The sequence below is a fragment of the Geotrypetes seraphini genome, chromosome 10 (genome assembly GCF_902459505.1).
Source record: "Geotrypetes seraphini chromosome 10, aGeoSer1.1, whole genome shotgun sequence".
NCBI lineage: Eukaryota > Metazoa > Chordata > Amphibia > Gymnophiona > Dermophiidae > Geotrypetes > Geotrypetes seraphini.
In genome coordinates, this window is record NC_047093.1 from 33,109,145 (window position 1) to 33,125,263 (window position 16,119).

The 16,119-nt window shown below is 42.7% G+C and overlaps 2 protein-coding genes across 7 annotated transcripts in view; one reads left to right on the forward strand and one right to left on the reverse strand.

Annotated features, from left to right (window-relative positions):
* Positions 1-1,651: 1,651 nt before the first annotated feature.
* Positions 1,652-6,656, reverse strand: SRSF2 (serine and arginine rich splicing factor 2). Of its 5 annotated transcripts, XR_004540910.1 has the most exons (5): positions 5,936-6,656; positions 4,860-5,164; positions 2,553-2,665; positions 2,399-2,438; positions 1,652-2,059 (listed from the first exon to the last, which is right to left on the reverse strand). XR_004540910.1 is itself a non-coding variant. In XM_033961505.1 (3 exons), exons 1-2 carry the CDS (start codon positions 6,295-6,297, stop codon positions 4,867-4,869), a joined length of 660 nt encoding a protein of 219 aa, XP_033817396.1. In that variant the 5' UTR covers positions 6,298-6,656; the 3' UTR covers positions 1,652-2,665; positions 4,860-4,866. The 5 variants fall into 5 exon arrangements, 1 of the variants encoding a protein (XP_033817396.1); XR_004540909.1 differs by lacking the exon at positions 2,399-2,438; XR_004540908.1 differs by having other exon boundaries at positions 1,652-2,438.
* Positions 6,657-7,345: 689 nt separating this feature from the next.
* Positions 7,346-16,119, forward strand: part of MFSD11 (major facilitator superfamily domain containing 11) — a 62,442-nt gene continuing 53,668 nt past the window's right edge. The window contains exons 1-3 of one of the 2 annotated variants that reach the window (XM_033962242.1): positions 7,346-7,526; positions 7,612-7,744; positions 8,091-8,269. In XM_033962242.1, the coding sequence (XP_033818133.1) occupies positions 8,174-8,269 (96 nt within the window). In that variant the 5' untranslated portion in view covers positions 7,346-7,526; positions 7,612-7,744; positions 8,091-8,173. Of the gene's footprint in view, positions 7,527-7,568; positions 7,745-8,090; positions 8,270-16,119 lie in introns of those variants that run through there. The other variant, XM_033962241.1, reaches the window with a different exon arrangement.

Here is a 16,119-nt window from a genome sequence, read left to right on the forward strand (position 1 = left end):
GGGCCCGGAGGAGACCCAGTCGAAGCAGCATACCCCAACCGAGGCAATTTCTTCTGAGGCGAGACGGTCGAGTGGAATGCTTCGAAGAATGTCTGGATCGATGCCCCTCCCAATGCCTGGAAGGGGATCGAGCCAGTCTGTGAGAAACTGGCTCAGACGCCTCCAAGGAGCAGATTGGACTTGATGCCGTCGATCGCAGAGGCGGCAGAGTCGGAGGCTCCCCCGACGCCGCCCGGGTTTGATAGGGGGTTCGGAAGAACTCGTCCTGCTTCCTGCTATGCCCAGGACTGGGTGGCCCCGAAGGTGGACGCCACACTGAGTCATGGGGCGGAGTAATTGGTTTCAAGGGAGGCAGGTCACTAAACGAGGCTTTCATCGAGGGATGGGCTCCAAGGGAGGCATATCACTAAGGGAGGCCCTCCTCGAGGAAATCGGTTCCAAAGGAGGTACAGTGCTAACGGAGGACCTCCTCGAGGACCCGGACACCGCTCGCCGCTCCTCCTCGCCGAGTAACGAGGTAGTGCGGCGAGGAGGAGGGGGCGGTCCGCCCCTCGAAGCCGAAGCTGGAAGGTCACCCTGGATGGTGGCAATCAGCCGAGGCCCCATGGTCTGCATGAGCTCCACGAACTGAGCCTCCAGGATGGACCGCAACGAAGCCGATATGGAGGGATCCGCACCAAAAGGGGGCCCTTCCGCACGGTCTCCGCGCTCCTTGGGTGCTACGTGCTTCTGCTTGCCAGTCTTAGGCACCTTGAGCACCACCGGAGGAACTGTCGGGGTTGATACCTGCTCCGAGGAGATGGATGAAGGCACCGACACCGGAGCCGAAACCGGTGTGAACGACGCCGGTTTCAGGAGGCCCGAAGCAGCCGGGGAGGCAGAGGGCTTCGCAGGAGTCGAAGCACCTGTCGATGTCGAAGCTGCAGGATCCGATGAAGCTTCCATCTTGAACATGGACTCCCACAGCAGACAGCGACGCTTAAACGCTCTCGCCGTCAGAGTGGATCAAGGCCAGCACGATTTCGGGAAGTGATCCGGTCCCAGACACTGTAAGCAGCGTCGATGAGGGTCCGTGAGCGAAATCGCGCGCTGGCACTTGCTACACTTTTTAAAACCGGTGATCGGCCGGGACATAGGCCGGAAAAGCTCTGCCGCAAGGTCGAAGGCGCGGGGCCCCAGCCACGCGGCCGACCCGGTATCGGAAGGAAAAATTTTTTTTTTTTGAAAAAGAAAGAAAGAAATGCACAGGAGAGCCAAAATAACTCAACCCGCAGCAAAAAAATTGATTCAATGGGCGCAAATCGAAGATAGACTTCTCAGCTCCGCGGAAGAAAAATAACTGAGGAGACACGCCCGGAGCATCGGGCGGGAAGGCACTGGCGCATGCGCGGTGCGGGCATCTCGAAACTTCTGAGTTTCTTCAAGCAAGACATGCTTGCAAGATGTCCGTATCGGGGCTCTGTCGGATGACATCACCCACTAGTGAGAATACCTGCCTGCTTGTCCTGGGATAAAATATGTTGCAACCTACCTTACTTCAGATTATTTTTAAGTAGAAAAACTGGCAAACTGAAGCAATGTTGACACTGGGTAACCTGAAAGTTAACAGGACCTTCATACATAAGTTAAAAAGCTACCCAGACATTAGAAGTAGAGAAAAAAGAAAACTGTTTTATTAACTACAGAATGGTATAGTACAGAATGTCATAAGCAAGATACATCAATCAGTACTTACAAAAGGAATGAACCACTTTGAACATTACTTTCTATATAGCAAGTTTATACATCATGAGGATGATCAAATTTATCATTCTGGAAAAGAGTGTATCAGCTAGATGTGCTTACTGTATGCTCCACTATTTTTATGCAAGGCCCGGGGGGTGACTGGAAGTGCAGTTGTCAGGTATTTTAATAAACTGGACAGCCATTTGTTTCTGCATGACATGGCGTCGTTACACAGGAGCAATCAGGAGAAAAACAGGAAACAGCCAAGCACTCTGCACTGCAACACGCCACCTTAACAGCTAACCAGCATTACTCAACTGCTACACAACTGCGCCTAGTGCACAAAAATACATAAGAGAAGATATTAGAATTGTAACCGGATAAAATAATCCTTTCCAAAAATTAATGATAACATCTTATACAAATTTGGGGGATTCTGATTTAAAGTTTGGAAGTAATTAGCCTACACAGAATAGTTATATTGGAAAATGTTACAGGGACACAATTTTAAATGTCGGCAAAAGGTGACAATGCTTTTAGGCTATTAGCCATGTAAATGCTACATGGTTCTTAAACATGAAGCAAAAAAAAAAAAAAAAAAAAAAGGCTTGCAATATTCCTCATTAAAATCGTTAACAGAACTTAGCACTGCATAAACAAAAGTTTAATTTACCTCAAAAATCCAAGCCAATAATGAAATCTGTAGTCGTTCACTAAGAAATTGGAATAACAGCAACAAAATGGCACATAAAATGTGATGTCTGCCATTTCAGGCACAACTTAAACAAGTTAAAAAGAATTTTTTTTTTTTTTAAACAAATAACCACCTTTTCCACAGCCAATTGCTTGTTCCATTGGGGCTCTCCAATGGACTGAAGAATGTATCTTTTATTCCAGTGTCCATTGAGTAGACTTCTCTTTAATATGATGAATTAGGAGTCTGAAGGAAAAAAATGAAAAAACCCACCTTAAAATTGTACAAAAATTACACGTTGCTTCAATACAACATATCAAAATTAGCCTTTAACAAAAAATGAATCATGTTCTTCAAAGCATTTCCCATGAGATGTGAAGTAGAACTGTAGTTTAGTTCTAATTGGTAGCCAAATCATAACAGCATTAAGATAACTGTATAACACAGTCAAGTCAATTATTATGACCATCAGGAACACAGCCAATGAATAAATGCACGTCACGCACAGACTCCATGGGCATATAAGGTGGAATGTCAGCAAGAAATTAATATAGCAACCATGGCTGTCATGGGGAAAAAATGTGATTTATCAGACATTAAAAAGGGATGATCGGTTACTGGGCCAAGGGCGGCAGCATTTCAGAAACGACGGAGTTCTAACTGTTCATGGCAAAGTGGGGGAAGCCACTGCTTGCTCTGAATTGGTAGCATGGAATATTGCTACTCCTTGGATTTTAGCCAGGTATTTAGTGACCTGGATTGGGCCACTTTGAGAGCGGGCTACTGGGTTTGATGGACCATTGGTCTGACGCAGTAAGGCTATTCTTATGACAAATCGAGGTAACTGTAGGGCAGCATGAGCCATCAATGCTAGAGGTAAACGTTGGTTGTGCAGGTTGGTATGGGTCTACATTAATCCAAATGGGTCTACATTAATCCAAATGAACCAGGGGGCTTCCAGATGCGTGTCTAAAATGACTGTGCAGCGAACTCTATTGCAAATGGGGCTCTGGATCAGATAGCTGGTGGACCTGCACTATCTGGTAAGAGGGTTGCCTTCACTGACGAGTCATATTTTGAGGACCATCAAAAAGATGGGACGTTGGCGCATCAGGTGTGAAGCCACCAAGAACAGACATCCAGCAACCATTGTTGGACGTACACAAGCTAGTGGTGGGAGCTTTATGGTCTGGGCCTTGCGATACCTCTGGAAGGCACGCTCAACTGATATGGGTATCTCCATCCTTGCCGATCAAGTATACCCATATACGTTGGCGGTCTTCCCTATGGATGATGGAATCCTTCAACAGGACAATGTGACATGTCATTACCACCAGAATTGTTAGCAAGTAGTTCAGCAGAGCATGACCAAGGCTTCCAGCTACTTTCCTGGCCTCCAAATTCCCCACCACACACTCTTTAGCAACTGTCTGATGCACTGCAGTCTGCATGGTGCAAGATACCTCTAGCAACCACACAGCATCTTACTGAATCTCTCCCATTATCTGGCTGCCGTCTGTGCTACCAGAGGTGGTTATTCTGGATATTAGCAGATGGTCATAATAATGTGACTCAACTGTGTAAAACTCCCACATTTAAGACATTAACTGATACCCAGGACAAACCATGATGCAGAATTAAATCCCTTTTAAGTTTAGTTATACAATAAAATCCTGTAATCTTTTAAAGAGCTAGGTTAAAAGTTTGACCGATATTTAGAAAGCTAAATATTTTAAAACATTTACCATTCTGTACAATCAACATGTTTGTAAGCAGATCAAACAATTTAATGAGGTTAAAGACACACTATCCTTCCCCAACTTAGTCCATTTGACTGATTAAGGCTCCACCACTGGAATTGTCTTGGCTCTATAATTTTTTGTTGGAAGTCACATCCAGCAAAATATATAGCGTCAATTCCAACAACTAATTGATCTTCAAGCACTCCTCAGGAGGAGAAAGGATAGTGCATCTTTAACATTTAAAGACAAACCTGCTCCAATACACCGCCCACAGAAACAGGTCCCTGGAGATCAGGCCAAATCAGTTAAAATCTGCAATACTGGCCAATATTCTTTTAGCAAACAGGAGACCGCAGCTTTAAAGGGGAAAATGCAGATGTTGGATAAAAAAACAGTTAAAAAAAAAATCATTCATAGGCAGGTTCAAAATATGCATACTTTAAAAAAAAATAAAAAAGCAGAAGTAAGCAGTACAGTTTATTTAAACAAGGCTTGAAATTCCTTTCTAATTTTGGGGAAGCAATTTTTAGGTAGTTAACTTTAGTTTGTAAGTCCTTAAATACAAACACCATGCCTTATGAAATTATGCATTAGCTCAGTTACTGGTAACCTTACCAGCTACACATGCCCCCAAATAGAACCCTTAAATAACAATTTCATGCCAAAATAAAAATGCTATCTGGTACACATATTATTACCATGATCCTAAGATGAAACAGCTCCTTCCTCTTCAGGAGATTTGGGAGGGCTCTTTGATGCAGATCTGGAATGAGACTCTGCCTTTGAAGGTGGAGGAGAGACTCTGGATCTAGATCTGGAACGTGATCTTGACACGGAGGATGACTTTGATTTAGACCTGGATCTTCTAGCAGATCTAGATTTCGAACTGGAGCGGGAACGAGAGCGAGTACGAGATCGAGATTTGGAGCGGCTGTAGCGTGATCTGCTGCGAGATCTTGAGCGACTCCTGCTTCTAGATCTACTGCGGCGGCGGCGCCTCGGGCTGGGGAAAAAAAAAGAAAAAAAAAAAGTTGTCTCACACTGCAAAACAAGTTTGGCAAGTCAGCAGAATTCATGGCAATGAAGTGTTCAGTCTGGGAAACAAGGTTGAATACAGATATCACTAAACATTTTAACTTAAAATATTCTATAAGTCTTAAATAGTCAAAAGTATGCTTAAAGATATGGGGGAAAACAGAGACCACTGTTTTTTTGCCAGATACATGTGACCTGTAGGATATTGGGATGTCGGTCCGACCCAGTAAGGCTACTCTTATGGTCCACGTGAGCAATCCAAGCCCCATCACTTACTATCCTTTATTTCCTACAAGGTTCACATCAGCCAATGTGAACAGATTAGAGACAAATCTATTCGCCAAGTTCTTATTTACTGTAATGTTATTAGAAAACTGTTTAAAAAAAGCCTGCATCAACAGCAGAACATTTCAGGTCGATAATTTTTTTTATATATATTTTTTTGAAGAGACCCGATTACGCAAGTGTTTCACCACACATAAAAAAAAAATACTCAAATTGTGCAATGATTTTAGCTCGCCATCAGACGCTCTCTCCCCATCCCCCAAGGCACCACGTGCCATAGAAGCGCGCGCTTTTAGGGTGAATCCGGAGCGAAACCAGATTCAAGTGCCACACGCTAGTTCTTTAATCAAGCATGTCCAATATCGTAATAAGGTACGGCCAACAAAGCCGGGGGGGGTCAGCTAACCACCCCATGTTTGCCCTTAACGCAATCTTGCCATCACCCCCCTCTTACCTGCGGCTCCTCCGTCCATAGCCACCGCCACCGTATCTGCGGGGCGGCGGGCCCCTACGGCTATGGTGCGAGTCCGGGGGCCGGCCGTAGCGAGCCATCTGCACACGCAGCTCGCGACCGTCTAGCACAGCCCCATCCATGGCATCCATAGCGTCCTCGGCATCGCGCTTGTCGTGGAAGCGAACAAAAGCAAAACCGCGGCTCTCTTTGGTGTAACGGTCGCGAGGGATGTAGACATCGCCAACTCGGCCGTACTTTTCGAAGACCCGGCGCAGGGTCTCGGGGGAGGTGCGGTAAGTAAGATTGTCGACCTTCAGGGAAGTCATGCCTTCTACGTCGGGCGGAGGTCGGCCGTAGCTCATCTTCGTACAAGGGAACTGATTATAGCAGGAACCGGAGCCGGTTCCTGGTAGGAAACGCGCAACCCTCCGAAAAGGGTCACGGTTTAAAAATTATAATAAAAAAAAAAATTAATAATAAAACCTGTTAAAAAAACTTTTTTTTCCCCTGCCCGGGCGTTCCCCCGAACGTATGCTGTCTCTTTCTCTAAAGAAAGAGAAAAAACGCCCAACAAATGCCAGAATACTAGGGCGCGGGAGGGCCCAGCGGCAGTTAAAGCGAGAGCTGCACGAGACAGCCCTCACGCGCTTTCCCCTCACAATCAGAAAATGGCTGCCCTCCCGCCCAGCAGCTGCCTACTCCTCTCCGTTCTCCCCGGAAGTGGAAACCTCCCCTTCCACAAGGGTTATAGTTATACAATAGCGACCAAGTAACAATTACTTCTCCGTTTTTAAACATACTTTCCAGCACATAAACGCCAATATACACCGCGTAGGTATGTTGTGTGTGTGGGGTTTTTTTTTTTTTTTTATTATATCCTATTTTATCTAATGCTTTCAGCAATGCTTGACCCTACCGGAAGTAATTGTAGTTTGCTTAGTAATTCTTAGGGGTTTTTTTTTAAAAAGTGAACTTGACTTCCCCCATGTATGTATATTTTATTATATATTATGATTTATCAAACTTTGCTAAACAGTTGATTTAAAACTCGTGAAGTAAACTTACCGCAAGGCGGTAGATGAAAAAAAATTATCTATATTTCTTCAACATTAATATAAATTGAAAGCAGCCTTTAAAAAATTTTAGGCTATTAGCCACTTTTATATGGAAAATAAAACATGAACATGTATTTGTGAATATGTAAATGTAACGTGGACTTTAGTCTGATGCAGCAGATTGAGCACGTGACCGGATATGCAACGGGGCTGCTGGGCATTGTAGTTTTATGTTTCCGCACCAAAGTCCCGTTTTACCCCATAGTCATTTTATTTTTTTGTTTTGTTTTGTAAGTCCTTTAGTATTTGTAAGCGGGTGTTATAAAGTATATCATGTCTTACTAATAAGAGGCCCTGGAAACAGTAAACACGCAAATGATCATCGATTTTATTTTCTTTATTGTTCTCTATGGGCTTAAACAAATCAATAAACAAAGATAAGATATCTTTAAATTAAAAACAAAACGGTGTTGCTATGCAGGCCTTTTAGCTCGGAAAACAGCGATCAAACTGCATTTCCCAGCGTCCTTTTAAGGGTGAGTCTGTATCAGCTGACGATCTTTTTCTGAATTTCCTGTTGTGTGCGGGAATGGAAATGATTTCTCCCTTTGGTCTTGTCAGGTGATCGGTAGCTACTTCGGTGAAGAATGATGTTAAACACTTCGGCGGCTAAACTTTCTATGACGGAGTCTCAGAGAGGCTGTGAAAAACATAGGATTTGAGATCGGAGCTGCTTGGTTGCCCTTAATGAGTAGTAAGTAGGTAGGCAGGCAGGCAGGAGTTTCATACAGATTTCAAAATTGCTTGTCTTATTGCTTTATTTGTGCTTTGTAGTATATTTGAAATAACAACAGTAAACATTTGTACATTTGATTTTTCTCTACACACGCACGGGAGGTGTTGTATATAGGGTTCCAAAATTTTGGAACAGTACAGTGTGATTTCCAGAAACATAAAAGACAGTCATTTGGGTGGTATGGTGGGAGTTGTACCCTTACTGATATAGATGTGACTGTATATTTTTCATTTAGTTTATCTTTTGTACTCTTTTAAGCATTATTATTGCTAAGCAAATCTTTTCTTTCTTTCTTTTTTTCTAGGAAAGAAAAGTATCATGTGTAAGAAGGAAAGGTGGAATTAACATTTTTAGGCTGAAGCTGACAACTTGTCTGAAGAAAAAAAAATGACTCCTGATAATAAAAAGCTGTTTAACATAATCATCCTTGGATGTGCTTTCATGTTTATGTTCACAGCTTTCCAAACTTGTGGAAATGTTGCGGTAAGGTGAAAAACATCTACACTTCCTTTGGATTCCTTCTCTTCATCTCTCCAGTTTGGACCCCCTTTTACAAAGCTGTGATAGTGATGCTGCTGTGGTAAATGCACCGAAGCCCAGTCAATTCCTTGAGTACATTTACTGTGGCAGCATTGCTACCTCGGCTTTGTAAATATTTTGATTGGCTTGTTCTAGTCTCTTCCCTTCACTCCCTTTGAACAAACATTGAAATATGGACTGGGAACCTCTGTAGTGGAATCTACTTTTTCCACAATTTTGTATGGGAGCTTTTTATGCATAGATTATTACATTGTAGGATAAGATGTTATCCTTTAAGTCTTTTAGAGGTTCTTTTTCTAAGCTGCTTTAGGTGCACTTAATGCAGCTTAAAATGGCATACCGTGGGATACACGTGGACATCCTATGGAAACGCTTAATTTGCGCTTTCTAACTGTATGCTAAAAAATACTTTCAAATTTTCTTTTGAGGAAGCATGTATGGGGTAGAGAATGGGTGCTCTTGCACTAATCAGCAGAGCTACAATACCATTTGCTAATTGATCCCTTACCGCCTACAAAATAGGTGACTGTAAATTCACATACCGTATATACCTGAATATAAAACCATCCAAATATAAACCAAGGTAACCTTTTTTCCCCTTAAAAAAGGGGAAAAAGTTGTCTCAAATATAAACTGAGTTTGTAAGCTCTACTAAGCAGGGACTGTTTCTTCAATGTATTACTGTACATAAGAATTGCCATACTGGGACAAACCGAAGGTCTACCAAGGCCAGTATCCTGTTTCCAACAGTGGCCAACCGAGGTCTCAAGTGCAGTGCTGCATACATCTAGCAACACTATAAAAATGTAAGCCGTAATAGCAGTAGTAACTCACATCAGCCATTTTGAGTAGTGACACTGCATGGTGCAGGAGCAAAGGAGGATTGCTCTTGCCCTGGCTCACGACTGAACCAGCAGAGCTTAAGATAAGCCCAAGTGGAGCCCTGTGATGGATCTGAGAGGGGAAAGACTTCAATATAAACCGAAACCCTCATTTTTGGGCCATTTTTTGGCTCAAAAATTTAGGTTTATAGTCTAGTATATACAGTACACTAATTGGCTGTTAAATGTTCTGTGTTATCTCTGTATTAGCCAGATAGGGGGGAATTCATGAAAGGGCATTAAGGACCTGATTCTACAACAGCTACTGAAAGATAGGCAGCCCAACCACTGCCTAACTTACTTGATTTAATTGGCACGATAATTGGTTGCCCCATTAAAGCCCAATTAAACCCTTGTGGAAAAAAAAGAAAAAGCGGCCTCTGGGACTAGAACCTAGGTCCCTGGCAGCTAGCAGCACATAGTGACGCTGAAGCTCAGAAGTGGGTGTGGTTAGAGGTGGTTCCAGATTTCGGTGTCTCTATGTTCTGCTGGCCGCGATCCCGGAAGGACACTGGGCACCAGAAATGTGGCCTACATTTCCGGCACCTAAGGTTCTTGGGAGCCACGATTCTGGAAACACCATCTGTCGGTGATTAATGTGCAGCAGGTGCCGCTTACAAAATCAGGGCCATAGTATGTTAGTGCGCATTAACTGCTAACATGATTGCACGCACAAACACATTTCATGAATTCCCACCTTAATGTGCGTTTAATCATAACAAACTAGCTGGTTAATGCAAACATACCCAAGCTATACCCCCTCCATAAAATATTTAAAACAATTCTTACTGTGCAGTTTTGTGTATGCAAATTTGCAAAATACCAGAAAACACTTTAATGTGTTTGGTAGCCTATTTTTGTGTGCTAGGATGTTTGTGCTTCAAAGTTCTGCATGGGTTGGCTCCCAGCTATCTAGTAGAACATTTCAACTTTTCCAACGCAAGACGCTCCTTGCGTATTTCAACATTATCCAAATTTCCCTCTGTTAGGGGTTATTATTATAAAAGATACAATAATCGATTGCTATCATTATCAATCCGCTCTTTGGGACTTGGATTTTCGTCAGCTTTTTATTCTACATCCTACATGAACTTTAGGAAATTATTAAAGACTCGCTTGTTGAGAAAGTTTTTGTAATATCTCACACACACAAAGCCCTGTAAAGACTAATTTGCTAAGATTATTTTTGTAGCTCGCTGTTAATGTCCCAGCTTTTTTTAAATTGTTAACCGCATGGATCTGAAAGGTTTTGCATTATATAAATGCTGTGTTATTGAAGGCTTGGCACCCTTTAATGAAGGTGATCCAAAATGCCATTCCTGAATTTAGAAATCATAAATCCTCTACTTCCCTATACTGAAACTAGCCAGTCAGAAATATGGAGTACAGAACAGAAAAGTTGTATACTAGCTCGTTGATATCCCTTCTGTAGAAAAACTGTCAGATATATGAGAAAGTTAAATGTTGCATACACATCTTTTAAATTGTTTTTGGCTGGTGAAAGCTCACTAAGCCAACTTGATTACTGCAACATTGCCTATTTAGCAATCTCCCAAAAGAATATGCGACGTTTACAATTAATGCAAAATGCAGCGGTCAAACTAATCTTCGGGCTAAAGAAATTTGATCACATGACACCTTACTACCGGCAGTTGCACTGACTAACAATGGAAGCACGCGTAAAGTTTAAGTTCGCCTGCTTCTGCTTTAAAGTATACGGACTAGCCCCTAAATACATAACTGATCTTTTCTCCTCAGCCAGCAGACACAAGAGAAGCTCACATTCGAACTTCGTTTCCCCCCCAGTTAAAGGATGTAAACTAAAAAAACACCATGAACACCTTCTCTCACATCAGGCAGCATTATGGGGTAAAGATCTAGAACAATTACTCTCGCCCACTACTTACGAGGAATTCAGAAAGCGCCTAAAAACTTATTTGTTCTTAAAGTATCTAGACAACTGACCCATTCATCTCTTTCTCCTTAATGGTTCTTTTGTCCTATTACCACTTTCTTTCCTTAACCTCTTTTAAATTCAATCAACTTGTACCTCTTTTAGAACCGCATAGAACTTCACAGTACTGCGGTATATAAACTGTTGTTATTATTACATTACATTACATTAGTGACTTCTATTCCGCCTATACCTTGCAGTTCAAGGCGGATTACAAAAGAGCTGACTGGACATTTCCAATGAAGTTACAATAGTTTTTTTTGGGGGGGGGGGATAGTGAGATACTGTACATTTCTAGGTAATGTAACAAATAGGTTACAGTTAGGTTACAAATAAGATTATATTACATTTCAGGGATCTGTATTCATGGTTGGTGTTTTGAGGAGGAAGAGATTACCTAAGTGGGGGCTATGGGAGGAGAATTTATCTGGAAGGGGGGTGTTAAGATATCTGGATAAATTTTTTGAAAAGCAGGGTTTTGATTTCTTTTCGAAATGTTTTGAAGTCGCCCGTTGCCGTCAGCAGGTTGGAGATGGAGTGGTTAAGTTTTGCTGCTTGCGTCGCAAGAAGGTTGTCAAACATCTTCTTGCGCTGAGTGCCCTTGAGCGGAGGGAAGACAAAAGGGGTCAGGGTTCTTCTTTGTCTTGTGGTGAGGATCTGATTTAAGCGGTTTTTTAGTTAGGGGGCAGAGCCGTTTAATGCTTTGAATAATAGACAGAAGAATTTGAATTGAATTCGTGCTTGTATTGGTAGCCAGTGAGAGTCTAGGAAGGCAGTGGTGATGTGATCATATTTTCTTAGAGAGTAAATCAGTCTGAGGGCGGTGTTTTGTGTAGTCTGAAGTTGTTTTATCATGTTGGCAGGACAAGGTTGATAGAGGGAATTGCAATAGTCCAGTAGACCTAAGACTAGGGATTGGACAATTAGCCTGAATTGCTCTGGGTCGAAGAATTTTCTTATTTTACGTAGATTTCTCATAATTAAAAAAGCTTTCTGGGATGTCTTATTGATTTGGGACTGCATTGTGCAGCATCTGTCTATTGTTACTCCTAGGAGTTTGAGTTTGGGCTGTATTGGGTATTTAGTGTTCTTAATTTCCAGTTCTGTAATGGTGGGAGTTTTGGCCTTTTCGAGCAAAAAGGAATTTTGTTTTATCTGAGTTTAGTTTCAGTTGTGGTCTTCCATCCATTTTTTCACTGCATCTAGGGTTGTTTCCAGCTTTACTGTTGAGGTGAGCTCTGGTGGGTCAAAGGGGAGGAGTATGGTAATGTCATCTGCATAGCTGAAGGATGTAGCATTTAAGTTGTCTAAAGTGGTTCCAAGGGAGGAGATAAAGAGGTTGAAAAGCGTAGGTGATAGAGGTGATCCTTGTGGAACTCTGCAGGAGTTGGACCATGGTTCTGATTTGATATCATTGGACTTTACTCTGTAAATTCCTGATTTGAGGAATACTTGGAACCAGTTGTAGACCTTGCCTGAGATCCCAATGGTGTCAAGTATCTGTAGCAGTATGGAGTGGTGGACCAGGTCAAATGCTGCAGAGAGATCAAGTTGGATTATCAGCATCTTTTTGCCTTTGCTAATGTGCTGTCGAGCTGTGTCTAGTAGGGTTACTAGTAGTGTTTCTGTGCTGTGGTTGGTTCAAAATCCCGATTGTGAGGGGTGAAGTAGGTTATGGTCTTCCAGGTAGTTGGTGAGGTATTGTGCAACTAGACCTTCTATTATTTTTATTGGTATGGTATTTTTATTTTATATGGTATATTGGTATTGAAGCGATGGGTCTGTAGTTGGAGGGGTTATCTATTGGACCTTTGTGATCTTTCATAATTGGGGTGATTATGATCTCTCCAAGGTCCTGTGGGAATTGTCCTTCCGTTAATGTGGTTTGTATCCATAGCATGAGGCTGGCTCTGAATGCGATGGAGGCGTTTGATAACAGGTAGGTGGGGCAGTTATTAGGTCGCATGAAGCTGGGCTGTATTTCTTGTAGAGTCAATTCATATCCGACCAATGTAATACCGGGAAGTTGGTCCAGCTTCTGTCTGCAGCGATGGCTTCTCCTATTGAAGGGTTTGTTGTTATCTCGTCGAGGTGGGTGTGAGTATTGTTGAATGAGGTTCTGATCTTGATGATCTTGTTTTTGAAATGATCAGCAAGTTGGATGGCTGTCGATGGGTGGCTTCCTTGTGTAGCTAGGTAAGGTTTGGTATCAGTGAGGTTCTTTACTAGATTGAATAGCTTTTTTGTGTCTAGAGTTACCATGCCTACCATTTTGGAGTAGTAGGCTTTCTGTTTTTCCTTGAGTTTGTTCTTGTATTGTTTGATTTGACTTCTCCATACTATTTTGGTGTGTTCTAGGTTCTTTTTTTTTTTCATTCTCTTTCTAGTTGTCTGCAGAGCTTTTTTAATTGGAGAAGTTCAGTGTCGAACCATTTGTTTGAAGATTCTGAATTTTGATTTTTCAGGAGCTAGCTCATTCAGGATGGTTTCGCTTAAGGTTCACCATTGGGATATGAATTCATTGGGGGCTATATTAGTGATTGCAAGGTCTGCTTTGTCCCAGAATGTGGAGGGTTCAATTTTTTGGCATGATATGAAGGGGATTTTTTTTGGGGTGGTTGCTTGTTATTGCGTTGAGCCCAGTTGATGTTAAAGGTGTATTTGTAGTGGTCTGAACAGAGGGAGGGATGCCAGGTCCCGTTTGAGATGTGGATTTCAGGATTGTGAGGGTGTTGGGACATGTATGCAGCGACATCTAGTTGGTGGCCTTTTTTGTGTGTGGGTTGGGGGTTGAGGATCTGGTAGTTCAGTGCTTTGAGGTATGAGAGTATATTTTCTACTTGTTTGGAGGTGTGGTCTTCTAGGTGGAGGTTTATGTCTCCAAGAAGTAGGTTATGAGGTGATGTTAGGGAGTTCTGGTAAATGAATTCTTTGAGAGCTTGTTTGTTAGCATTCCATTTTCCTGGTGTTATCTAATCTAATCCTTAGGTTTGTATACCGCATCATCTCCACGTTCGTAGAGCTCGACGCAGTTTACAGTAGGAGAAATAGGAAGGAACTACAACAGAGGGTTAGAGGTAGAAGTGTGAAGAAAATTTAGAGGACTTGGGATGCCAAGATATGAGTTTCCTTGATTCCTAAGTTGGAGGGAGACTTACATTTTTTGAGAAAAGCCAGGTTTTCAGATGTTTGTGGAAAACTTGGAGAGAGCTCACGTTCCGAAGAGGGGAGGTAAGGTTGTTCCAGAGCTTAGTGATTTTGAAGTGGAGGGAGGTCCTTAGCTTTCCTGTGTGGGAAATGCCTTTTAGCGAGGGGAAGGATAGTTTTAATTTGTGGGAGGATCTGGTGGTATTAGGGTTTGAGGAATTCAAAGAAAGAGGGATAAAGGGAGGGAGGATACCATATAAGAACATAAGAACATAAGCAATGCCTCTGCTGGGTCAGACCCGAGGTCCATCGCGCCCAGCAGTCCGCTCACGCGGCGGCCCAACAGGTCCAGGACCTGTGCAGCAATCCTCTATCTATACCCCTCTATCCCCTTTTTCAACAGAAAATTGTCCAATCCTTTCTTAAACCCCATTACCGTACTCTGCCCTATTACGTCCTCTGGAAGCGCATTCCAGGTATCCACCACCCGTTGAGTAAAGAAAAACTTCCTAGCATTTGTTTTGAATCTATCCCCTACCAATTTTTCCGAATGCCCTCTTGTTCTTTTTTGTCTTGAAATTTTGAAGAATCTATCTCTCTCTACTTTCTCTATGCCCTTCATGATCTTGTAGGTTTCTATCATGTCTCCTCTGAGTCTCCGCTTTTCCAAGGAGAAGAGCTCTAGCCTCTCCAGTCTTTCAGTGTATGAAAGGTTTTCCATGCCCTTAATCATTCGTGTCGCTCTCCTCTGGACCCTCTCAAGTATTGCCATATCCTTCTTGAGGTACGGTGACCAATACTGAACACAGTACTCCAGGTGCGGGCGCACCATCGCCCGATACAACGGCAGGATGACTTCTTTTGTTCTGGTCATAATACCATTTTTAATAATACCCAACATTCTGTTTGCCTTCTTCGCGGCTGCTGCGCATTGCGCCGTTGACTTCATTGTTGTATCCACCAGTACACCCAAATCTCTTTCAAGGTTACTTCCCTCTAATACTAATCCCCCCATTTGGTAGCTGAACATCGGGTTTTTTCTCCCTATATGCATGACCTTGCATTTCCCTACATTGAATTTCATCTGCCATTTATTCGCCCACTCCTCCAGTTTGTTTAGGTCCCTTTGTAGATCCTCACACTCTTCCGTAGTTCTAACCCTTCTACAGAGTTTAGTGTCGTCCGCAAATTTTATAACTTCACATAGGATATAGGATTTTGAAAGTTAAACAGGCGCATTTATAGTGGACCCTGGCAATTATCGGAAGCCAGTGGAGCTTGGCCAGGAGCGGGGAGACATGGTCAAATTTACTTTTAGCGAAGATGAGCTTGGCTGCGGCATTCTGAATCCGTTGGAGACTGTGGAGGTTTTTCTTAGTTAGGCTTAAGTAGATAGAGTTGCAATAGTCCAATCTGGAGAGAATGATTGATTGGACAAGGAGGGTAAAATGTTTTTGATGGAAGCAGGATCTAACTTTCCTCAGCATGTGAAGGCTGAAAAAGCATTTTTTTACCAAGGATTGGAGGTGGTCGTTGAAGGACAATGTGGAATCAATGATGATGCCCAAGACCTTGCTCGAGAACTCAAGCTGCAGAGAGGAGCCAGAGGGTAGTGGGATGGAGGTGGGTAGGTGATCTAGCTTTGGACCGAGCCAAAGAAGTCTTGTTTTGGACTCATTCAATTTCATTTGCACAGTGTGGGCCCAGGATTGTAGGTTCATTATACAAGAGGATATGTTCTTAGACAGGTCGGTGAGGTTCGAATCGGTCTCGAGGAGGACGAGGATGTTGTCTGCATAAGTGTAAATTGT